Source organism: Anabrus simplex, chromosome 3, assembly GCF_040414725.1.
Source record: "Anabrus simplex isolate iqAnaSimp1 chromosome 3, ASM4041472v1, whole genome shotgun sequence".
Lineage (NCBI taxonomy): Eukaryota > Metazoa > Arthropoda > Insecta > Orthoptera > Tettigoniidae > Anabrus > Anabrus simplex.
The window spans coordinates 370,438,021-370,449,519 of record NC_090267.1 but is presented as its reverse complement, the minus strand read 5'-3'; the positions used below and the strand labels follow the sequence as shown (position 1 = coordinate 370,449,519).

The 11,499-nt window shown below is 36.6% G+C and overlaps 1 protein-coding gene across 1 annotated transcript in view; it reads right to left on the bottom strand.

Annotated features, from left to right (window-relative positions):
- The window catches only part of LOC136866387 (sodium-dependent noradrenaline transporter-like), a 184,295-nt gene that overhangs the window by 44,470 nt on the left and 128,326 nt on the right, over positions 1-11,499 (bottom strand). Inside the window, exon 8 of the mRNA XM_067143290.2 lies at positions 3,427-3,539. Coding sequence (XP_066999391.1) covers positions 3,427-3,539 — 113 coding nt within the window. The remainder of the gene's footprint in view (positions 1-3,426; positions 3,540-11,499) is intronic.

Genomic DNA, 11,499 nt, shown 5'->3' with positions numbered 1-11,499 from the left:
GCAGTATTACCAGCTAGAACCGGGAGAGATCCCTCCTTACTCCTCACCCCTGTAACACTGGCTATCACTAAAAGTTGCACGTACAATAGTTTAATGTTATAATTATTCCTGCAACATTGTCTTTGTCTGTTATACATATGTTTTAGTTATCACAACATCTGTTTAAGTTTTATCTGGCTGAAGATGGCCACTAAGTGGCTGAAACTAGTCCCAAGACTTATGTAATATCATTTACTTGATATATTGTATTGAAAAGGTGGACCCTCTTGTCAATTTATTCTTATACATTTGGATCTTCCTAATAAGGTACTCTGGTACACCATGTTTTCTAAGACTTTTCCAAATAGTTGATCTAGGAACATTATCATACGCCTTTTCAAGGTCGATAAACACAACAATTAGGTCTTTTCCTCTTTACCAGTGTTTCTCTGCCAACATCCTTGAAGCAAATATCAGGTCTGTTGTGCTTCTTCCAGCCCTAAAGCCATGTTGTTCCTCTTCTAAGATAGGCTCTAGTATATCCCGTATTCTGGCTTCAATGATCTTCTCCATGATTTTAAGGCCATGTGATAGGAGGGTAATGTTTTATAATTTTCACTTTTCCTTCTACTCCCTTTCTTAAAGATAGGAACTATCATCCCTTTTGTTCAATATTGAGGTATTTAATTATCCTTCCATACTGTTCTTAGAACTCTATACAGTCACTGTATTTCCTGGACCAGCAGCTTTTATCATGTCAGTTGTAACTTCATCAACTCCTGCTGACTTACCACTTTTCATCTTATGGAGAGCTTGCTCTACTTCTGTCCATGTAATTGGGATATCTTCCTCTATTGTTTTCTATCCTACATTCTCAACAGAGATCTCATTAGGACCATTTAGGAGCTTGTCAAAATAATGTCCCATTGTATTCCTGATGTCTTTCATAGTGTGAACTATATTCGTACCTGCTATCTCTAGAGCTGTAATTGCTTCTTTATCTGATCTTTTACTTTTTACTATTCCATATATCATTTTCATATTCCCTTTACTCTCTTCTTCCATTTTAGTTGTCAATTCTTCCCAACTTTTCTCTTTTTCTTCCCGTACAATTCTTTTGATTTCCAATGTCCTGTATCTATATTCTTTCGCTATCTCTTCTAATTTATTGTTGATCTGATCGCTGTTGATTTTTCTGTCAGACTTAGCCACATCAAGAGCTTTTTTCACGTTATTCCTTTTCATTATGGTTTCTTTCATTTTATCATTCCACTAAGATATTATTTTCTCTCTAACTCTTCTGCTTGTTCTAATGACATATTTTATCTGCACTACCAACCAGACTTGCCTTAAAATCATTCCATTCTTCATTATCTTTCTTTGTGTCTGTTATTGACAATTCATGTTTTTTCTTCTTGTTTACTTTAATAATAGGTTTGGAGACTCTTAGGTCTGCAATGAGCATTCTATGGTCACTATCAAGGCTCTCACATCATGCACCTTTTCTCCACTTGGCCTATCTGTGACGATAAGGTCTATCACTGATCTATACTGACCATCCCAGCTGTATCTCGTTATCTTGTGGCTATCCCATTTCTGAAACCACGAGTTCTTCACGAGATGTTGGTTTCGTGTACATAGATCAAGCAGAAGTTCACCCTCCTCATTTCTATTACCAAATCCATCTGGACCAATAATTCCTTCATAACCTAACCTATCAGTTCCTACCCGGGCATTAAAATTCCTAATTATCATTATGTTCTCTTCATCAACGATATCCTTTAACTTTCCTAGGAAGCTTGCTTTTTGGCCGTCACTACAACTTTGCTGGGGAGCATAACCTTGGATCACAGTTTGTGGGTTTCTCAAGTTAGGCATATTTTAGCTTTGATTAATCTCTCATTGATGAATGAGATGTCTGTTACAATATCAATGTCTGTATGGAGTATAAAACCAAATCCATTCCTCGCCACTGCAGGATTACCACTCCAGTATAATTTATATCCATCCTCTAATGTTCTTGTGTTGCAACCTTTCCATTCGGTTTCACTTAGCTCTAGGATGTGAATATGTCTACAGTTCATTAAATCCGTGATTTTGTTGCATTTTCCTGTTAGAGTCATAACGTTTAAGGTTCCAATCTGAAGCTTGTTTCTATGATGCACATCAGACATATCATCATTAGTTCCAAGAGTACTTGAATTATTGTCAACATTCAGAATATGTTTATTTCCAAGGCTTGTTCTCATTTTGAAAGCAACTGCATTGTACCCATTACTCTTGTACTGACTTGCTAGGCCTAATGTACTAGAGGATTTTCTTTTAGGGTGGTCTCCCTTAGCCTTTGGCAGTCCCCTGCCTCACTGCAAGGCAGCAGCTGATAAATTTATAGTTTTTTTCCCCACACAAAGGTCTTATCTTATCAAACCTTCCAAGGGAAAACTCCTCTGCTCGCAGCTATTGGTTTTCCCTTAGTTTGCCTGGTTTGGTATCGGCCGCCAGACCCTCGGCCATACGGTCACAGGTAGTACCATCTACTGTCACATACGGTAGCAGAATATATTTTAATTAAACACAAATGTTATACAAGAATCGTATCCACAAAATTTCATTGTAATTTTTGTCCTAAATGGAGGATAATAATTGCTTTCACACAAATCAATAGTAAAATTTGCAGTAAATTAATAAATACCATTATTACTAGAGAAATATAAGTACGTATCTACGGCGACTATTTCGCTGTGGTCGTGACTCTCATCTGTGGCATTCTGCTTCATTGTGCCGTCTTTTGTTTCCTTCTCAAGGTCCAGGGCTAGCACCAACGAATGGAAGTGTTATGTCTGTGAATTCTCAATATCTTTACCCGTCATGACTAGCGCAGGCAGTTCAAACGGAAAAATGGAGGTGAAAACTATACCGTAAGTAACGCAAAAAAGAAATTTTGTTGAAAGAAAAATAGCATGATCTCTGGGCCAGTAATTATATTAATTAATTAATTAATAAGTTATGGGCACAAGTCAACAAGTCGCCCCACCAAATAACATGAACCAAAGCAAAGGAGTTCAAAGAAGTTAAGTGAGCAAAGACTGAACACACAAAATTGTTAAATGGGGCCGATGACCTTTGATGTTAGGCCCCTTAAAACAACAAGCATCATCATCATCATCAAATTGTTAAATGAACAAAAGACATACTGAAGTATAGTGATGTAGTAGAATTCATAGTTGTAATGTAGCAAAGTATGTATGTATTTTATATTTCTCTAGTAATATTGGTATTTATTAATTTACCACTAATTTTAATCTTAATTTGCATAAAAGCAATTATTATCTTCCATTTACGGCAAAAATTATAATGGAATTTCATGGATACGATTTGTTCACGTACCCAAGAGTATCTATACAAGTATAGCCCATAATATTAATGATACGTGGTTGGAAATCTCACCGCACTGTCCAGTCCCAACATGATGAGCATGAAGAAGAAGAGCATAGACCAGAAGTGTGAACCAGGCAATGTTGCAACAGCTTCAGGGTATACTTGGAATACAAGACCAGGACCTGGAAACATAAAATACTATTGTTAACCTGATAACAAACATATCTGAGGTGAGCATTTCCAGAACATTGTAAATGTCATGATTTACTTTTATGTGAAAATGGGTAGTAAATGCCATGTTTCTTTTACCATAGCAACAGATTCCATTGTTTGTGCTACTGTGAGTTGTAGTAAGTGGAAGCAGAATTGTAGTGCAACTCAAAACATCATAACATCAATAACGCAGTATTTGAACTAAATTCCACAGATTGTTTATCTATCCCTTAGTCCTGTTTCTTGATATGGGGTCGAGGATGAGGTGAGATGAATTTATATGGCATGCTTTTACAGCCGGATGCCCTTCCCGACACCAACCTAATGGAAATGAAATGAATGATCGTGAATGAAATTGGGTAAGGAAGTGGAAGGAATCGGCTGTGGCCTATGAATAGGAACTGTCCAAGAATTTGTCTGGAAGTTAAAATTGGAAACCACAGAAAACAATTCCCAGGACAGCCAACAATGGGCTTTGAACCCACCCGTCTCCCTAATGCAGAGCTTGGCTCTGTAGCAGTAGCATGTTAACATGCGTGGCCACTCTGCTCGGTAACTAATTTTCACCAACCGATGTCTGTAGAATGCTATTAGGTTCTGTAGCAATCATGACTCTGTGGTGGGAAGGAAATACATGTTTTTATGGTCAGAAATAGTTAGGGGAAGAGGTTTTAAGAGATTGCCTCCTATTTCTGCTCTTAACTGACAACTGAGATTGACAAACAAGGAAATAATTTGATATTATGGTCAGATATGAAAACAAAACAAGAATCAGTACCTTATCACTTTGTACAGTACCTTGTAATACTGGCCAGTGACATATTTCTTAAATTATTTCCTGCAAAAGGTAATAAGTTTCACAGTTGTGATAGAGCAGAATTATAAAGAAATTAAGTTACATAAAATAAATTTCATTGTGCTAAGCCCATATTGTCATATATATCACCTTTAGCAGTCTATATCACGTATTTCACCTTTACAATACAATCTGTGTCTTTATTAATAGACTACACTAAAACTGATACATGTTTATATTTTATTAATAGACTACATTAAAATCAATACATGTTTTAATTTAAATGTAGTCTATTAATAAAGACTCAAATTGTATTATAAAGGTAGAATATGTGATATGGATTACCAAAGGCGATTATAAAGAAAGGAAAAAAAAATTGCAAAGCTTATACTCTGAAGATCTTGTTGAAATCATTACTAATACAGACCACAAAATGCACCAATTTCCAGGAGCACTGTGACTTCAAAAGTATTGTGCATGCTAAGTAAAACACAAAGAAACAAGGAATCACAATGGCATCACTAATCTGCCTTATTATTGACAACTTTAGGAGAGTGATGGTGGCAAATGCCAGACATCAACAGCAGTATTATGTAATGGTATTCATGTACTGAGGAAGGAGCCCCAGAAGCAAAAAGGTATTTTGAAGAGATGTCAAGAGCATAGTCATCTTTTTGTTTTCTGTATGATACTTCTTTTAAGCTAACCACTTGGGTTTAAATGTGAATTACAAACTTATGAATGCAATTGCAGTAGCATTTAATTAGGCTACAAGACTTGCATTCATGTTGGGGTTCACGTTCAGGAACTGATGTGTTTTTAATATTGTTAAAAATATATCTCTAATAATATTATTTATTTAATTATCTGACTGGACATGTTGGGTTTGCCAAGTGACATAGAAGAGTTCACAAATTTTCATATGAAAAGTATAAATATATAATTAGAAAATAGTTATCATTACAAACATGAGCAAGCTTGAAGAGCAGACTTCTTAAGTGATGCCAAAGTATTGCTACTGAATACTACATCATGCAGGTAACAATTTGATCTTGAAGGACTTTTGACAACTTATAATTCTGCTGCATTCTTTGTGTATATGTAATCACTTGGACATTGTGAAATCCTGTGTATTTTTGTGTGCACATGTTCTAAGTGTCTTGCATGTGAAAATACCATTATTGTATTTTCTGTATAAATGTAAATTACTGATGAAAACCAAATAATGAAATTTAGTGCATTTGAGGGCTATTCACTGCTGAAAGTGTTGCTGTATTTAACCGCCTAACTGTGCGTGTCTGTGTTTGCATGACAGGGGTGAAATTAAAAATGATTTTTAAATTTTATTTTTACAAATTGCTTTACGTCACACTGACACAGATAGGTCTTATGACAACGATGGAGGAAAGGGATAGGAGTGGAAAGGAAGCAGCTATGGCCTTAATTAGGGTACAGCCCCAGTATTTGCTTGGTGTGAAAATGAGAAACCACGGAAAACCACCTTCAGGGCTACTGAGTTTCAAACCCGCAACCTCCCAAATGCAAGCTCACAGCTCCACGCCCCTAACCGTACGGCCAACTCATTAGGTGGGTAAAATTTAATTTACTTTTCACGTCAGTGGAGTATATTTAAGTACCAGTACTCTGTTAGAAGTATAAGACCAAATAATCAGTGCTATGAAAGGTTCTGAAGCAACCTTTTCTTCCAGTCTTTAAAATAAAATTTGAAAACAGCACGTACAGTACCAGTACACACTTTTGTATTGTACATCCACAGTAAGTATTACAGAATTCGGAAACTATGGAGAATGCCAGCCTGTTACGCGAGAAGTACGCCTGACGGAACATTTGTAGTGTGGCTTGGTTTATTCAAACAGCTGGACGTTTCAACCATGTTTTCCAATATTGGGGAGTGTATAATTATAGTAAAAATTTACATACGTATTCTAAAAACGTAATCATATACTTTTAACCACGTAAATACATTTTTCTCAAACGTTAAGTACATAATGTTATCAATCAATCAATCAATCAATCAATCAATCAATCAATCAATCAATCAATCAATCAATCAATCAATCAATCAATCAATCAATCAATCAATCAATCAATCAATCAATCAATCAATCAATCAATCAATCAATCAATCAATCAATCAATCAATCAATCAATCAATCAATCAATCAATCAATCAATCAATCAATCAATCAATCAATCAATCAATCAATCAATCAATCAATCAATCAATCAATCAATCAATCAATCAATCAATCAATCAATCAATCAATCAATCAATCAATCAATCAATCAATCAATCAATCAATCAATCAATCAATCAATCAATCAATCAATCAATCAATCAATCAATCAATCAATCAATCAATCAATCAATCAATCAATCAATCAATCAATCAATCAATCAATCAATCAATCAATCAATCAATCAATCAATCAATCAATCAATCAATCAATCAATCAATCAATCAATCAATCAATCAATCAATCAATCAATCAATCAATCAATCAATCAATCAATCAATCAATCAATCAATCAATCAATCAATCAATCAATCAATCAATCAATCAATCAATCAATCAATCAATCAATCAATCAATCAATCAATCAATCAATCAATCAATCAATCAATCAATCAATCAATCAATCAATCAATCAATCAATCAATCAATCAATCAATCAATCAATCAATCAATCAATCAATCAATCAATCAATCAATCAATCAATCAATCAATCAATCAATCAATCAATCAATCAATCAATCAATCAATCAATCAATCAATCAATCAATCAATCAATCAATCAATCAATCAATCAATCAATCAATCAATCAATCAATCAATCAATCAATCAATCAATCAATCAATCAATCAATCAATCAATCAATCAATCAATCAATCAATCAATCAATCAATCAATCAATCAATCTCTGCATTTAGGGTTCTCGCCCAGATGGTGGATAATTTACTAAACGCGAACCTTTTCTTGATCACAAGTTTTACGGTGGTGAGGAGTAAGGAGGGAGCTCTGCCGGTTCCGGTTATACTGCCAACTGAATGGAAATTAAATCTGAATTGAATCGATAATATGATCGATCGATATTAATTTACTAAACTTTTATTATCTTAAGCCAACAACTGTGTCACACACTTATTATATAACAATATATAACTTTTCTCGATGCGAATCTTGTTCCTAGCATGAATTCTATAGTTTGGCTTTGCTATGTAAACAACAACAGTACTAGTACGTGAAGTGTACGCCAGATGTCTCACGGCGATGCATATGCGATTCATAGTTTGTGTTTCAAAGGTTGCCAATACGAATCTCGAAGATAACCGAGGTCTACCAATTCAGCACTAGGGAGCTCAGGTATCAAGGAAAGGTGTACCTAGTCTTAAATGTTTTAAAAGAACTTGGTCATTAATCGAACATTTCTCTTGATAAATTATCCCAATCCCTAATTCCTCTTCCTATAAATTAATATTTGCCCCAATTTGTCCCTTTGAATTTCAATTTTATGTTATCACCATCATCATCATCATCATCATCATTCCTGCCTTTAAAAGCTGAACTCAAGCTTGTTCGTCTGCTAATCTCATTCTACCCCATCTCTCTACTGACAGCTCGTAATATAGCGCTCAGTCAAGCAGCTCGTTTCGCTACTCCGAAATTTCCTCAGTCCAACGTGTCTAATATTTTCGTAATACTATTCTTTTGTCGGAAATAGTCCAGAACCAATCGTGCTGCTTTCCTTTAGATTTTTCCATTTTACGTTATCAAGTAATCCTGGTGTGGGTCCTTCACACTGTCAACATACCTTAACTGCGGTCTTAACCAGATACTTATATGCTCTCTCCTATATTTTCGAGTAACTGGGGGGTATAATTATAGTACAAATTGAAGAATACATATCGCCATTGCACCTAGAAAAACCGCTAAATGATAATATTTCAGCTTAGAACTTTGACCAGAAAGGTTCTGTTATCTAAGGTTCAGTATTGCATGCACTATATCAACGATTTTCATTCTGTGATACGTGTGCTGCGGGTCAATATTTCTCCCATCAGAATTGTCACATAGCGGTATTTTCAACTGCAATGACGATATTCTGGAAACTTATTCCACGTATTTTCAACTTTTTAACATTTTTCTAAAATTATCCGCAAAAATCCTTATCGGTGATTCCAGTTTCTACTTATAAATGATATGAGTAAAGAAGTGGAATTACAGATACGGATGATGATATGCTGCATGGAGTAACGAATAAGTGAAAGGATTGTGAGCAACTGCAAAACGATGTCGACAAATGGTAAACGAGGTGAAAATCAGGTTGTAAGTTTCACCAAGCGAAACAGTTCTGTCACTTCAAATATCTCATGGGGATAACTGTAAGTACCTAGGAATTCACCAAGTAGAGTACTCTTCGGCTTAACAACGTCTAGTTTTACTGGCCTAACAGCTCTTTATTCGGGAGGCGGAGGAGCTGGTCTCCACTGCCAGCTGTCCTGAGAATGGTTTTCCGTGGTTTTCCATTCTCCTCCTGCACTGAGGCGAATACGGGGCAGTTTGTATTCTAGGCTTCGGCTGCACTCAACTTTCATTTATCCGCAATTCACCGACACAAATCTCCCTGGGCTGAGAGACGGTGTTACCGTCTAAGAGACCCGTCATATCCTGTCCGAGTATAGAATGAAAACTTTAATCCACCCAGCTCTAGGAGATAATATAAAGGAAAACTTCATTGGAGTAATTATATTAACGAGGTTTTAAACAGAATTTACAGATCTCTTCATATGGTTATGAGGATATTTAGGGGTTGTGGTACGAATGTAAAGGAGTACGATTCCTTGGCTGAATGGTCAGAGTTCTGAACTTCGGTTCAAAGGGTTCCAGGTTCGATTCCCCGCCGGGCCATGATTTCAACTGGGAGCTGAGTGTTTGTGTTCGTCTTAATACACACATTAATTTGCATAGAACTAGAGATTTAAAAATACAGTTTAACACCGCTGAATTGATAAACGTGCTGTTTTAAACCGTTTAAAACCCTGTAAGAAAGGTAGGAATGTTTTTTCATCCCGGTTGTCACACAACCTGCTATACCATACAGCAGCATGTATTGCATAAGCACTAGGGGCTGTCATACTGGAATGGACGGAATGAATCCAGAAACAACTAGAAACAATGTCACAGGTCTATATAAAGACAGACAGTATTGACACGCTTGAGTTTACGTTACGCTGAGGCTGAGCTATCTTACGTAATCAAACCGAATAGTTTAGTTAGTGGAATGCGTCCTCGATCAAAGCTGTGTAATCTATTCGATTTAAGACAGGTTGATGATGAGACAGAGGCAACATGTAGATATTGTAAAACTAAATATTATAACGCCCTGGCATCACGATTAAAAGAACATATTATCAGATGTGATCTTTGCCCTTAGTCTGTTAAACGGGTAGCTTCGGATGATGCATCGCAAGTAAAAAGAGAAAAAGAAAAAAAAAGAAATATGTTGGAAAATAATGGGCTGCAGAATATTGAAGTATCAAGGACAGCGTCTTCACCTACGCTATCATCCATGCCTTCTAATTCTTCTCTCAGTGAACAACTTACGACAGATTACCCATCAAGCAGCTGATAGTGACATTGACGAAGCTGTTGCTAGGGCTAGCTGCTCCACTATCTATGCTGAATTCGAAATATTGGCGAGAAGCATTTCAGAAAATACGACCTGGCTATGAGCCCCCTAGTCAACACCTGCTTAGCAAATCTTTGCTGTCTGCTGCATATCATCACGTGAAGACATTTGTCACATAGAAGTTGGATTGTTCAACTGCTCTTGCATGGATTTCGGATGGGTGGACTGATGTATCAGGGAATAATGTTGTGATCTTTATCGTGACAACACCTCAGCCAATATTGTACAAAAGTATAAGACCTGGTGAGAAAAGTGAAACTGCACAGTACATTTCTTCTAAACTAAATAGGTGCGGATAGGTTCCACAGCAGTGGTCACAGACAATGGGCGAAATATGCGTGCTGCGTGGAAGATAGTAGAAGAGCATTATACACTCATATACCGCATAGGCTGTGCAGCACATATATTTAATTTACTAAGGACTTAATGTCACTGAGAACACTGCAAGAGTGCTTTCATTTAGCGAAGAAAATAGTAAAATTCTTTAAGGATCGCCATTTCCCCAATGCTTTATTGAAAACCAAGAGAAAAGAGAAATACGGTCATACCTCTGTGACACTAAAGCTTTCGTCGCCAACCCGTTGGGCAGGTACTGTGATTTGTTTGGGCAGTTTACTTAAGAATAAAGAGGCTGTGTTAGGAAGTATTGTATGCCAAAATGTAGTGTGTCAAGAACACTTAAAGCTTCTGTGTTAGCAGATGAAACATGGCAGCAGTTTGATGAGGCATGGCGTCTCTTGTGACAAATATCAGAAGCCATCCGGAATGGTGAAGTCGTAAATGCTGTAATTTCGGATGTACATGAATTCTGTGATAGCATTTCTAGGGAACTCGTAGAATGTAATACACTTCCTCCAGTAGACAAAACTTCCATTAAAGATGCTGTGAACCTGAGGCACATATTTGCATGTAAAGCTATTCATGCTGCAGCAACTACTGTATGTTGGATCCCCGTTTTAAGGGGGAAATTCTCAGTCAGGAGCAGGGAACACAGGCTCTAGACTTCATCGCAACGATGAGTGAAGTATTGGGATATACCAGTGGCGTTATTATGGGAAATTTGGCCTCATTTCGGGCAGCCGAAGTCAAAACATGTATCTCCTTCTGTATGGTGGAAAAGCTTATGTAATAACCCGTATGTTCACTCGCTTCTAGAATTTTGAATGTACCACCTTCCTCAGCAGCAAGTGAGCGAAATTGGTCAGCTTACGGACGAATTCACACTCCACTATGAAACAGACTGTATCCAGGTACAACTGAAAAACGGGTTTATATACAGTGGAACCTCAGGTACATGGGTGGCACACAAGTCGTGTGAAGACGAATCTAACTAATAAATGATTAGAGACTACCAGGCATTATTTTTGATGATGCTTGTGGTTTAAAGGGACCTAACATCTAGGTCATCGGCCCCTAAT